The sequence below is a fragment of the Oryx dammah genome, unplaced genomic scaffold (genome assembly GCF_014754425.2).
Source record: "Oryx dammah isolate SB20612 unplaced genomic scaffold, SCBI_Odam_1.1 HiC_scaffold_6, whole genome shotgun sequence".
Lineage (NCBI taxonomy): Eukaryota > Metazoa > Chordata > Mammalia > Artiodactyla > Bovidae > Oryx > Oryx dammah.
In genome coordinates this window covers 34835077-34850034 of record NW_024070190.1, presented here as the reverse complement: position 1 = coordinate 34850034, position 14958 = coordinate 34835077, and the positions used below count along the sequence as shown (strand labels likewise).

General features: G+C 38.2%; 1 protein-coding gene and 1 non-coding gene across 4 annotated transcripts in view; both read left to right on the top strand.

The window, feature by feature from the left end:
- The window catches only part of TET1 (tet methylcytosine dioxygenase 1), a 139515-nt gene that overhangs the window by 37982 nt on the left and 86575 nt on the right, over positions 1-14958 (top strand). For all 3 annotated transcript variants that reach the window (XM_040242215.1, XM_040242213.1, XM_040242214.1), the window contains one exon: positions 7002-7055. In XM_040242215.1, the coding sequence (XP_040098149.1) occupies positions 7002-7055 (54 nt within the window). The remainder of the gene's footprint in view (positions 1-7001; positions 7056-14958) is intronic.
- LOC120865539 lies at positions 989-1122 on the top strand. The gene has a single exon (XR_005721447.1). It is a non-coding gene; the product is annotated as a small nucleolar RNA SNORA36 family (small nucleolar RNA).

Sequence of the window (14958 nt, the reverse complement as noted above, 5' to 3'; positions counted from 1 at the left end):
TATGCATTCTTAATGACCAGCCAAAGACGGAGAAGCTCTAGACAGTCAGCAAAATCAAGACTAGGGTGCTCAGACCAGGAACTCCTTAGTGCAAAATTTAGACTTAAATTGAAGAACATAGGGAAAACCACTAGGCCATTCAGATATGACCTAAAACAAATCCCTTACAGTTATACAGTAGAAGTGACAAATAGATTCAAGGGATTTAGATCTGATAAACAGAGTGCCTAAAAAATTGTGGACGGGGGTTCGTAACATTGTACAGGAGAGTCAGACACGATCGAGCGACTGAAAAATAACAATGCCCAAGTAGTAGTGTATCTATTTACATACATTTCTCCCCATAGTGTGACTGTCAATAGCCACAGTGCTCCCAGTGTCCTTGAACATGTTGTTACCTTCATCTGGGGGACACACATTTCTTCTTTCCTTCTATGTTTAACCAACTTCTTACCTATCCTTTGGTCTCAGTGGAAATAAATGTCACTTCCTCTGGGGAGACTTCTCTAGTCTTATATAGCTTTCTGGGCTCATCTCCATTCTACACTACCTTATAATTATCTATTTATGTCTCTCCTGAGATGGTACATTCTGAGGGGCTGGAGGGTAAGCCCAGAACATGTCTACATATTGAGAGTGCCCAACAGTTGTTTTAAAAACAACCCTAGTCTTTTAAGGATTTTTGGTTATTAAATTGGGGAATTTCATTGTAAAAACATGAATTAACAAATGAGCTTGATTTTCCTAAATTTAGGAGACACCTAGGTCTGATTTTTTAAAAAACAATTTGTTTTTTTAAAAAACAAATTGTATGTGCATAAATGCTTTGAGCTTCTCAGTGAAACAAAATATTTTTAAGATTTTGTTGTTCGATCAAAAACTGAGGGTACAATGTTCTCTAGAGTCAACTGTCAGCTTTCTTGCATGATGTAGAAAAGGAGCCCAAAGGTACAGAACTTCCTTTAAAAACAAAGAAACAAAGAAAGATTTCCAGAGTGTTGAGTTCAGTTCAGGGCAGCTTCCCTGTTCTGTTAATTAAACTTTGGGACATTGAAACACAGGCTAGGAGGGATAAGTGGATGGAAAGCATTACTCTATTCATATACTGCCTAGCCTACAGATACACTGCATAAAAACAAATAAATAAATAATATTAATTATAAAATACAGGACAGACTAGCAATAATAAGAAGGAAACTTCAACATATCATTCACAAAGGGGGAAATTTTTTTCTAAATCACAGCATCCTTTGTGATCTGATTTTGACAAAAAAAGAACATAGGCGATGTTATTGGATTTCTCTGTTCAAATTATGGATCTAGACTGTAATAGAGGGAGTACGACTGTCAGTTTTAAGTTTGTATGAAGAACTGTTGAGAAATTGGGGCGAGGTGATATTTCAGCCCCATTTAGTCTTGGGCATTATGGTTCACCTTGTTGTCAACTGCCCTTGCTTGGCAACTGCAGAAGATCATTTTTTGTTCACTCGTTCCTTAGTTCTAGCTATTGAAGAGCAGTTATTTTTACCAGCACTAAGCAGGACTGCTAGAGAGAATGGGGTTGGATACTAGGCAGACCTGGCCCCTTAAAGAAGAAAAGGGCTACCGTAGATAAGCCTCAGAGAAGGAACTGGGGGAGGAAAGCACAGGGAAAGACTGTGCCCGTAATAGAGAAGATCTCAGTAATCCAGGAAGGTCTCCAGTGTTAGCTGTTCAGGTTCTTGTATCGCACATGAAATAAAATCAAACTGATTTTAAGATCTTCATTAGAATTGTTAAAGTATGAGCTGCTCTTTTTTTATTCTTGTTGATTGAAAATTTACAAAAGATGGTACTTGGAATATCTTACCAAGGTTTCGCTGCAAAAGCCATGTGTCTCCATCAGTACATAAGAAAAGAAATATAAAATGATTTTATGGGAGATGAGACAATAGCTTATATTAGAAGGATTTTATGCTGCAGAGGGGTCAATACTGAGGCATAGTGATTAATTTAGAAGGCTCCTCCTTATCAGTATTTGTATGCCTAGTTTCTTGTGGGTGCAGAATTGCTTATGTTTAGAAATAGAAGTAGGATTTTGAAATTATTCATAGATTTACCTCTGAGGGCAAAAAATACATTTTTAAAAAGTACATCTGATGTAATGTTAATTTAAAATACTAATTAACATTTTTAAAAATTATTTATTTGTTTGGCTGCGCTGGGTCTTCATCGCTGCGCGGCCTTTGCTCTACTTGCCATGCACAGGCTTCTCATTGAAGTGGTTGCTTCTGTTGTGGAACAGGAGCTTTAAGGCACAGGGGCTGCAGTACTTACAGCTCCTGGGCTCTGGAGCACAAGCTCAGTAGTTGTGGCACATGGGCTTAGTTGCTCCATGGCATGTGGGTCCTCCCAGACTAGGGATTGAACCCGTGTCTCCTGCATTGGGAGAAGGATTCTTTACCACTGAGCCCACCAGGGAAGCCCCTAAAATACTAACTTTCTTGAGCTGCTGTTCAATGCTAGAAATGATGCATGTGAGTGTTCTTTTTTTTTAATATAATTGATTTTAAAAAATCATTTATTTACAGTATTAGTTTCAGATGTACAACACAATGATTCAATATTCTTTTTTTTTTTTTAATTCAATATTCTTATACTGAAGGGTATGGTTTCGAAGACAGTTCCTTTAAGGTTATTTTGAGATATTTATAAATGTCTATTGTTGAGCACTGAAAATGAGAAGTTATAGAGAGAGCTGTGCAAGACGGTTAGATTCAGGCTCAAGTTCTAACTTGCTATGTAACCTGAGTTAAGTAATTTCACTTCTCTGGGTCTCACCTCTTAGATTTATCTATGACCTAAATTTTCTCTGATTTTGTTTATTTATTTATTTGGCTGTGTTGAGTCTTAGTTGCTGTGCATGTGGTCTTTCTTCATTGACGCGCATGTGGCCTCTTTATTTGTGGTGCTCAGGCTTAGCTCCCCCCTGGCATGTGGGAACCTGTGTCCCCTGCATTGCAAGGCAGATTCTCAACCACTGGACCACCATGAAAGTCCCTGATATTCTTTTTTAATCTCTGTAATCATGTGATTTTGGGGGTGTGGGTGAGAGGGGTTTAAATATTTATTATTTGGCTGTTCTGGGTCTTAGTTGCAACATACAGGATCTAGTTCCCAGAGCAGAGATGGAATCCAGGCACCCGGCATTGAGAACACAGAGTTTTATCCACTGGACCACAAGGGAAGTCCCAATTATGTGATTTTTTTAAGAGAAAAGAGATAGAACTATTTTGTAACATTTGAAAGAACCTAGTACACTTGAGTTAATTACAAAATTAAATATCAGCTCATGCAATGAGTTCCTTGTGACTAGGGTTAGGTTGGAATAAACAAATAGACTTAAGTAACAAAAATCAGTTCTGAATAAGTAGGGCTACAACATCATGTTTCTTAGTTTCTTAATTTATCATTCAATAAGATCTAGTTGTATGTGTTTTGCTATGAATAATAAGAGAGTGGAAATGGCTCCCTTGACCTCCACTTTCTCTGCTAGTAATTTCTGATTATTTTCTCCATCAAAGCTCACTATCACCTAAGCCTTGAGCTGAGATGGATAAATCACTAAGTGTAGGATTTAGAACAGATGGTCACAACCAGTAGAGGCTACCAGTGTATTCTGTATTCAAACAAGTACAGATTTTCATGGTGTAGTATTGGTTGGATATTTGGAGTTAATGTTAGCTATGATCACTTCCATTATCTGTCATTAGCTGGAACTTTGGCTTTATTTATTAATTCATTTTACAGAACACTGCACATACACCTTCGATGTTTGTTTTGCTTAGGTTACCAAGTGCAGTATTATGCAGTTTCATGAGTATCCCATGCAGTGAAAATGCCTGCCCATGGGGCTTTAAAAAAAAATGAACTTCTCCCCAGTGTGGATATTTAGTAGACCTAACACCCTGATCCTGATTTTATTTTATTGAGGCATACATTATGGATCACACAGGTAATAAAATTATTTAAAATATATAATTATGGGAATTCTCTGGTAATACAGTGGTTAGGACTCTGTGTTTTCACTGCCCAGGTTCAATCCCTGGTCAGGGAACTAAGATCCCATAAGCCATATGATGAGGGGGAAAATATATATATATATATATATCTTAATATATCATGATCACTTTACTAAACAGTGAGCAATCAACCTGAGAAAATGTTCATGCTTTAAAAATTTTTTATTCAGGTATTCAAGGGGAGAGACATAATCTTTAATTGAAATGGAAAACACTTTAAGAAATAAATGTAGGGCTATCCTTGCATGTATTGTTGATGGGAATTTAACATGGCAAAAAAAAAAAAAAAAAGGTGGCTTGGCTGCAGAAAATAGTTTGGTATTTCCTCACCCAAAAATTAATCAAAATTTTCATAGGATCCACTATTTGTACTCCTAGGTATATACTTGAAAGAATTGAGAGCAGGGACTCAAACAGATACTTGCATACCCAGTGTTACAACAGAACAAACATTGCTTGGTACTACTTATATGAGGTACCTAGAGCAGGCAAATGTATAGAGACAAAGTAGAACAGAAAGTTAACAGAAGTTAGGGAGTAGGAAGTAACTTCATCTGTACAGAGTTTCTGCTTGGGATGATGAAAAAGTTCTGGAAATGGAAAGTGGTGATACTTGCATAATATTATGAATATACTATGAATATATTATGAATATGAATGCTACTAAATTATACACTTTAAAATGGTAAAAATGTAAAATTTTTTGTTTTTATATTTTACCACACACACAGACACACAAGCCTCCAAAGAGAAAGAAACATATAGGGCTAAAAGGTTTTGCACCCATTTTCAAATCCTGTTATATTTGGTCCTGTTTTTGACCCATTTCATGTTTGCTTCATTCCCCACAGAGAGCTTTTTAGTGTGGGCTCAGTGTGCTCGAAGTTGCCGTGGTGAACATGGTTAGGTTACAATCCACTGGTTTTGCTTGCTTCTTACATTTGTTAAAATTTTTGAGGGTGGATGGGTGGGGGAGAGGTAGTTTAAAGCGGGAAAACAATGCATGTTGGATTTCCCATTCCAACTAGAAAAGCGTGCTTTTGTGGCAAACCGAAAGGCTAGGAATCCAGGGTGATGAAATACAGGCTTTCCGGCCCTCACTCTGTTCCTGATTTCTGGTTGTGGGAATCTGTTCTGACTCCAACTGCAAGTGGAAAACCCATCTTTGGCTGAGCAGCCAGAGAGGCCCTCCTGCCAATCCCCCAACTGTGCTGCTGAGACTTTGGCCCTGTGAGGATGGAGCTGAAGCTGTCTTCCCAAGATCTGTGCAGCTGTCAAGGTGGCTGTGATGGCACTGTGACTGGCCTCTGCACCGAATTTTGGCAGTGACCTTGAGACCTGCCAGCTCAAACAGCTGTCCTGGTTCTTTGACTATTGCCATTATTACTTATCCAGGGGGCTGAAGGGAGGGGCTAGACTCCTCTGGCTCTGTCATTCCCAGAGTCTGGCAAGTTCCAACTGTGGTGCCTTGCTCTCTCAGTGCCTGCCACCCACTCGGCATGGGGCAGGGGTAGTCCAGGTGTGCTGAGTGTGGGTGGCTGCTTGTTCCACCTCTGGCTCAGCTCCCAGTCTCTGGGAACAAGTGGCCGTGTCTGATCATCAGCCCGTGCACAGACAGGCTCCACGTGGTGACCTGCTTGGCAGCTTTGCGGAGAGATCCTCGGTGACAGTTGAAGATCTTGGAAGGCCGAGCAGCCAAAGGTGCTTCTTATGTCCCAGAAGTATGAGTCCACTTTCTGGAAGCGACTAATTTCTTGGGGGAAATGAAGGTCATCAGAAACATCCAGAGCAAGAGAGAGAAAGCTTTTTTGAAATCGCCAGCCACTCAGAGTGGCAAGTGTATTCTGAAAACTCCTCCCCTTTTCCTTGTCCTCATCCTGTCCTTTTCCTTTTAAGCGGCTTTATTATTATTTTTTAATCTGCCTTTGTCATTGGACATTTATTGACAGAAATCAAATTGCTGTGTTTCTGGGCAAAGCGCCGGCTGCAGAGAGGTGTGGTTCCCGAGGAATGAGACACGCAGCCCAACAGCTGAGCCTACAGTGTCCTCACATAACCTCCCTGCCTTAAATATCGCCAATATTTAGCCTTGCCTTATAAAGTAAAAATGCACAATACCTTCCAGAGTTTCAGCAAGCCCAAATGTCCCCCTCAGCTCAGTTATATCTCCTGTATGTTGGAGGCAGGGCCATGCACCCCCCGCACCCCAACCCCCCCGCGCAGACCTGCCCTCGGAGCCGCCAAGAGGTTACTAATCAGGGAAACTCCGCCATCGATCCGATGGTGGAGACCTGGGGATTTGTGTGCATTGTTTTTGCTCAAGCCTCCTGTGATTTCGGCGCGACCAGATCCTCTGCAGCGAACTCCATGTCGCAGCTTGTGGCTGCCTGTGTCCTGTGGTGAGAGCGGAGCCGCACAGGAGATCCTTTGTCTAGGAAGGCTAGGCAGAGAAGATCACTTTGGAGTTGCTAAGCTCTGCATTGCCATTGGCTGCACTCTTTGTGGGGCTGTTTTTGCAAAAGGCATGCCCAGCACGTCTACAGTGCTGGCAGGCCAGGGCTGCCTTTAAACACCATGATAATAATACCAAAAAGCAGTTTGCAGAACTGTTCCTCTGTAGAGGCTTCCTCTGCAGAAGCAAGCAAGATGGCTACCTCGTGGGCTTCGCTGTGAAGAATGCAGAGGCTAATTAAGACAGACTTTAAGGGGAAAAAAGGGTATTTCCCTACTTCATCTTTATGCAAGGCTTTTTTTTCAGTGACTTTTAAAGTATACATTTTACATAAGCTCTTTAGGTTCTGCCTAGCAAACATGTTGATGATTTTAGATGGGATAAGTAGTTTTATAGAGAAATAGCCAAAAAAAATTTGGGGGGGGTGTGGGAGCTAATTTTTTTTTTCTCTTAAACGGAGGCTCATTTTGCAATTTGATTTTTTTTAGGTTGTAAAGGAAAACAAGAGGCCCCAGAGGGAAAAGAAGCCCAAAGTTTTAAAGGTAATCAGCTATTGATTAAATCATATTTAATTTTTTCCATTTCATATAGTATTTTTCTGTCACTGAGGGGTAAATTTGGAGTACAGTGGATATGAGTTCTCCCAGATTTTCAGTAGATAAATGAATTTTCACTCAACTAAAGTGTTTTATCTCTCTCTTTCTTTCTCTCTTTTTATATACTACATAATATGCATATTAGCATCCTTTATTTTCAACTCCACACAAGTCTGCAGAAGGAAAACTTTATATGCAAAGTGTTGTGAATAAAATTTGTGGCTTTTTTTGTAGCTCTCTTTGTAGCATCTGCATTTGTGGTGTTGCACCAGTGTGTAAACTTAAGCTCTTACGGAGAAAGACACTATTTAAAGTTGACAGCTATGATCCATTGTAGTTTTAATAGTCCTTCCATTAGACACTATTTTAAATGTGTGATTTTTCTAAAGGAAAAGATGCTTGGAGGTTTTATTTCAATTTAAAATGTGTAAGCCATTGAGATTTTACAGCCAAATTACAATTGCTTAATCCCAAATTCTCATTATATCATCTTTAATTTTGGCATTCATGAAGCTGTAGGAATGAGTATGTTTCCTTTATTTTCTGTAATTTGCCTAATGAGTATTTAGTAGTTACCTAATTCAGTTATAAGCTAGTAGTCTGTGTTATGAGCTTTGTCTGGTATTTAGCAGGGTTAATTTAAAATCATATACATGACTAAAAGTTCAAGGCTAGCTTTAGTCTAGTAAATAGGTGCTTATGTGTTAAAGGTTTCAGGTAGTATGTTGCTATTCTGAATGTAAGTATCTTGAGCAGGCAATCTTTTTAATTCAAAAAGACATATTAAGCAATAAAATGACTGATCTTTAAAATTATATTGTGTATATATAATTAAAAATACCTTATCCTAATCTTAGTTTTTCTTTTGCAAATAAAGTGTTGGCACTCAAAGAGGAAGAACATGTTTGAACTATGGATGTGGCACATTTTTTTTTTCTCATCTGTTTCCTCAGTTGTGTACCTTGAAAATGCTATTGACATGCAGAATGAAACCTTGCATTGCTTTCTAATTTGTCTGACCACTTCAAGTTTCTGCTTCCTGTGTGTACACAGCATTGCCATGTACATTTTTATCAACCAACAAGTATTTATTTAATATTTACCACACAGTCAGTTGTCTGCTAGGCACTGTGAAATGAATGAAATTGCTTGGCACAAATTCTCACTAGGCTTAGACAAATAGAATACTGGTTATATTCAAGGTAAATTAAACCCTTCTCTGTTTTTCTTCTGCATATTGATCCACCTGCCTCCTGTTAATTTTTTCTCCTCCCCAAATTATAGAAGAATATCATTAAAATCCCTGAATGTATATCTTTATTCTCTTTTCACACTTGCTGTATTGGGTATATCCATCTCAGATATTTTGTCTTAAAATCTTTAAGTGAGAAATAGTTTTCGTCTTGCTGTTATAAATGGCTCTCAGATTTGTGTGGGTGGGGGTGAGGTGGGGAGGCAGGTAGGGGGGCAGGTTGAGGGTAGGTGGGAAGGGGGCATAGAAGAAAAGGAAGGAAACTGCATGGACAAACTAATATGGTCTAACCCTGCTAGCTAAGTCATTACCTCCCTTTGCTATGAGGTAGGATTGGGCCTTGGGAATACTCTTGAATTCTGTTTATTTTGTTAGTCTGTGGGTGTCCTGTTACCTGAAATAAATTCCAGAAGTAAATATACTGTGAACTCTGACTTTTAAAAAGAAATAAGTGCTGTGTGTGGCTGATATTCATGTGTCACAACAAGCAGAACCAAATTGTTGCTCACTTCCTCTGTAGTTATCAGTTGTACAAGAGTAAGGAAATGCTCTAAAGAGAAAAAATTAATGATTTTCTGATGCTGACATTTTAAAATGTTTTCTTTAATTTTCTGTTGGGCATACATTTTTGTTCTTCTCCAAAGAAAGCTTTGTTTCTCTGCACCACAGAAGAAATGCTAAGATAATTTCAGATTTCAGCTTGGTATGTGTAAAATACAGTTGAGCAAATGTAGAATTTTTTTTTTTTTTGTAATGGCAAATTATTTAATGTCTGTAAGTGTGCCTCACCCTCCCATTCCTGTTTTGATTTGATAGCCTCTCCAAACTGGATGTACCAGAGAAAACATGGGCGCTTTTTCCCATCAGAGTTCGAAAGCTGTTAAGGCCCTGGTCCGCTGGACTCAGAAATGATTGCAGGTGCAGTCTTTCCATAGCAGGCCTTGGGCCTCTCTGCTCAAGGAAAAAAGCCTGCCCATTCAACAGGGCTCCCGAGGTCTTCTGTTCTTCTGCAGCCTGGCGCTGGGAGCTGTGCTGCTAGAAATAGTGGTAGGCTCGGACCCTGCAGAAGTAGCCCCTGTACACACTGAGGACCATCATGGAGGTGAAGGTCTTGCAGCCTTCAATGTCAGCTAGTTGCTTGGCAGTTGGCATGTTCCTCCCTGGATGCTGCCACTCCCTCCTGTCCAACTGAGGCCTCCAGCCTGCCTCAACTTCCTAGCGCAGCTGGAAGCAGCACCTGGACTAGACCAGTTCAAGCATAGAATATTATGTAACCCTAAAGGAGATGTTAAGAAAACTAAATCTGCATTTTGGGAGGGAGGGTGGAGGAAAAGTAAAGCTTTCCATTTAGGATTTTATGGGTGAGGACTTAACATTACAGTCAGCTGCTACTCAGGGATCAGTGATGGAAATCTTCAGGTTACAGTCTTGCTTTTGGCCTTATGCCTGAGTGCTGCTCTTCTTCCTTGGACCTAGCCTCTAAAGTCTTCAAATCTCTTCAGTCCCTTGCTCTTGGTCAGGGTAGCTGCTACCTATAAGTATCCTGACTGATTTTTCATCTTCATAATCTATTAGGAAGTAGTTGGGTAAATGAAGAGTCTGACTAAGGAAACTGGGAAGCTTGTCTCATCCTACTGTGAACCTGCTAACTAAATCCTGAATCCAGTTATGGGTTAAAATTGCCTGTTGAGTCTCACACCTCTCATCTTTAAACAATCTATCTAAATTGGTAATCTGTATTCATGCTGTTATAATTCAATATTTAGAATTATAAATAGTGATCTCACATTCCTGACTAAAGAGAGCATTTTCCTCTACCTGAAAGCCCAGTGTCTGTTCAAAGTACTCTCGTGGCCAGAATGGGTATCAATTGACTGGCAGGTGAGGTTGGGGTGCGCAGCACAAACTCCTTCCCCACTGGTATTAGAGGGCCACATTTCTGCCTTAACTCATTGGAGTTATTTTTATAGATGATAGCTTATTAGCTGTGCTTTAATTGTTCACTTGATTCTTGAGAAAAGTAAATGTATGAGATGATTTCAGGCTGTGTTTCATAAATGTGTACTTATGAGTGGCTTGGTTTGGAACTCTTCTTGGCAGAAACCTGTATGTAAATAGCCATTGCTTTATGTTTTGGGGTAGAAGGATATATACCCTTAGAGAAAGTCAATTCAAGGTAACATCACTTTGGTTAGGTTGTCAGTCATTGTCTCTGGAGAAAATCAGATTGCACAGTTAGTTGGAAATATTGGGGAGAATTTAAAAAAGGGATTTTTTTTTTTTTTAAGGGTGAGGGTAGGATTCGGAAAAATCTAGGGATGCCAAAGCATCCTAGGGCTAAGGACAGCAGACAAATTGCCACTCCTAGGCCTGAAGGGATAAGGGCTTGAGAGCAGAAAGGTAGAATAGCTGTCGCTAAATAGAACAGGACTATTCTATTGTGTGGCCTATGGTAATAGGATCTTTCTTCAGCAAGAAAGTCTTGCGGAGGTGGGTATGGAAATAAATACTCTGCCCTCCAGTTTCTTGCTGCTTTCATTGGTTTATCCCAACCAGAACCCAAAAAGAGAAAGGGAGCCTACTAATGAGATATATCTTGGTCAGCCTCCTGTGTCTTATAAGAGGATGTAGAAGATGGAGTGGGGACCTGAAGGGACAAATAAAATATATTCAGCATCACTAAATGACCACAGGGACAGTATGGTAGGGTCAAAACAGAACCATGATTATGTAAGAAAGTAACACTGACAGGGTTGGGTAAAGTTTATATAAGAACTCTATACTATTTTTGCAACTTATCTGAAAACCTAAAATCATGTCAGCATAAAAAAGTGTGGGTATCCCTGAGGGTGAACTGCCTTTATACATTCTGTAATTTCTTGACTGGTAAGAAACATTTTCTAGCTATTTGGTTATAAAATATCATCAAAGTATTATATTTTGAACAAATACAAAGAAATATCGGGGGATATTAAACCAGGAACTTGTCTACAAATGATTTAGAAAAGAAAGAAAAAAGAAAACTAAGTGATCTTCCTGCTAGCTTCTGTGCTCGTAGCCCTGCTCTTCAATGCTTCCTTCCTTCCTTGATGATGCTGATAAAAGAAGAAGTGGTTGAGGGGGCAGGGAGGTATGGAATGAGGGGAAATAAGACATGTCTTACTAAGAGAAGGACAAGATAATGGCATGTAGCTATACTGATTAGTCTTTTTGAAACATGTTTTAAAAGGAGAATCAAATCATAAATGTATCACGTTTCATATGTGATCTTGATTTACATGACAGTGATATTCAAAATATTTTAGTACCATCATTGCCTGGCACACAGTTAATGCTCAATGAGTTTTCTTTCTTGAAAAACAGTATTATTAACATTCAGTCAATATTTTTTTAGCCCGTACTAAATGCTGGGCTACAATGATGTATAAATCCAAAGTGATCTCTGCCCTCAATGAGATTGAGGGCAAAAAAAAAAAAGAGAGACAAATTAATAAATTACAAATTGTGGTATATACTTTGAGGGAAAAAAACAAACCAAAAAAATTTCTAAGATAGAGCAAAATACCCCCTAGGGAAATTTACTTGGTACCTTTGAAAATTATTTACTTCATTTGTAAATTGTTACCTACACTAGTGAGGGTTCAAAAGTACCAAATTAGATACAATTGAGTTACTTTGTTTATCTTAAAAACTCATTAAGCTACTAGGAATGAAAGATAACAAGGTTACTAAAGTTTTGTCTCTGCACACTTATCTACAACTTTGTTTCGGTTGGTTAAATCATTGGTAAAGTGATAAACTTTTCTTAAGTCTAGTTATAAAGTAACTTTCCATGACTTGTAGCAGCAACATGCTGCAAATTTTAGTGACATCATATAGTGATCTTGATGGTTATTGGGGGGAGGGACAGGCATCAGTTCAGTTCAGTTCAGTCGTTCAGTCGTGTCCAACTCTTTGCAACCACATGAATCTCAGCGCGCCAGGCCTCTCTGTCCATCACCAACTCCCGGAGTTCACTCAGACTCACGTCCATCGAGTCCTTGATGCCATCCAGGCATCTCATCCTCTGTCGTCCCCTTCTCCTCCTGCCCCCAATCCCTCCCAGCATCAAAGGCTTTTCCAATGAGTCAACTCTTCGCATGAGGTGGCCAAAGTACTGGAGTTTCAGCTTTAGCATCATTCCTTCCAAAGAAATCCCAGGGTTGGGGGGGAGGCATAGTGATAGTTTTTTTGTGTTTTTTGTTTTAAAATTTTTGGCCACACTACATGGCATGTGAAATCTTAGTTCTCTGACCAGGAAACTGAACCTTTACTCTGTGCAGTTGAAGCTCAGAATTCTAACTACTAGACCACTGGGAAGTCCTATGATAGTCTTACATAGTCCCAGGCAAGGAATCCCAGACATCTGAATATAACAGACCATCAGGAGGGAAAAATTCAGAGTGAGTGGTAAGAGTATCCGCAAAGGGATACCAGCTTTAAAAACAACAATCACAAAAGAAAACCCCACAAATGTATATATTGGAAGAAGATAATCTTAGCGTATAAGGTGATCATATAAATCTTAAGAATGTAGCTTTATAATTCAACAACACATGGTCCTTATTTTCCTCCTTATGTCATATTCTGGCAAAAACTATCAAAGATGTGCGCTCATTCATCAATGTTTATTCACACGCTCAAAGGCACACATGGGGCTTCTGGTTTGCATATCCAGAAATTGTAACATAGCATTTTGCCCAGGGATGATGAGACTGATTTCAGGGCTGAGTTCTCACTAAGCCAACTCACACACAGTCAAGTCATTCATTTATCACTGGAACATGAACATTTCCAGTGATTCAAGACTCATGTCCATTTTGTAATTTCTAGGAATGATCCCAAACAGAATGAGAGTGAATAGAAGCCAAGTAGGGTAAATAGGCTTGAAGAAAATTTCATTCAGGCTACAAAAAAAGTCTGTTGAATTCTTCTGAGCTCAGAAAAGAACATATGCTTTGTGTCTTGAATCCTTATGCTCATCTGATAATGTGTTTGTGTTTTGATAGTGCTAGATTTATACTGTTTTCTGATGTCTGCCTTCTTTACTGTATAGCTCTCCATGTATTGGCTAGAATATCATCTCAACAGATATGGAAAAAGAGCCAAATTAGGAACTGTTAGTTAAATTTTTGTTAAAACCTTACTAGTGTCTGAAATCATCTTCAAGTTATAATTAATTTGATAATGGAATGCCTTTCAGTATTCAAATGTGTCATGAAAATATGTTTTTAAAGATGTGATGGCAAGATTTGCCCACTGTAGTGGCTTATTCAAGAGAAAGAAGATTACAGTGTCATTCTTTAACCTGTTCTTGTGCTTCATAGTTTTAAATACTTTTATTCCTTTTTGAACTAAAAACAGGATGGTGCAGTTTTATTATGTCTATAATTTAGTGATATATGAATCTGATTAAAGCATAGGTTCTTTTCATGGTTTTAGAGAACCAGATGTTAAATAATAAACTTATTTTAGGAAATTAGTTATTTTTAGTAACAAAACTATTTATTTTAAACATTATATTGTGTGTTGTTTAATTTTAAATTTAGTACACAAAAATACACATAGGATTATAAGATAGTTATAGTTTAATACATGTTACATTGCTTAGGATAGCTGGACACATAGAAATTTCTCAGTTAGTGGTATTATTATTACATCTAAAAATATAATTTATCCTACTAAAAATATTAAGTGAGCCTTTAAGAAAATGTGTATTTTTTTTAACCAATATATTCACTTTCTTTATATCCCCCAAAGCCTTTCCTTTCTTTTTAAAAATGTCATTTCTGCTTTTTGTAAATGACAAGTATCAGAAAGAAGGCTTTAAACCTTGAAAATATTAAATTTCTCTTTCCCCCTTTTTTTTATATGTATATATTTTATAGAATCAATAATTCTATAATAAAGACTAGAATATTATCAGTATGAAAAATAATCTCACAATTGATGATTAGTTTCTATTATAGAATTCAGCTGCACAATGGAGATAAACATAGAGAATAGACTTATAGACATGGTGTGGTGGGGAGGAGAAGGTGGGATGTATGGAGAGAGTGACATGGAAACCTACATTATCATATGTAATATAGCCAATGGGAATTTGCCCTATGATTCAGGGAAAGTTCTGTAACAACTTAGAGGGGTGGGATGGGGAGGGAGGTGGTGGGAGGCTCAAAAGGGAGGGCACAAATATATACTTATGACTGATTTATATTGATGTTTGGCAGAAGCCAATACAATGCTGTAAAGCAATTATCCATCAATTTAAAATAAACAGATTTAAAAAAACCTCAGCTGCAAAGAAAAATGTGGACTAGGATGAGCACTTGAAAGAGGATATAAGTTATAGTGTTGTTTGCAAGTTATGTACCTTAAGCATGATTTCTTCTAGATAAGACTCACATGAGAACATTCTCACTCAGTTTTCACAAAGTTTAAATATCTCAAATATCTAAATATTTTTTTCTTGGAAAAATATTTTTATTCATACTTATTATCTTGTGTGTTCATTCTACTTTAGAAAGGACAATCTAATAACTTCATTCCATTTCTTGT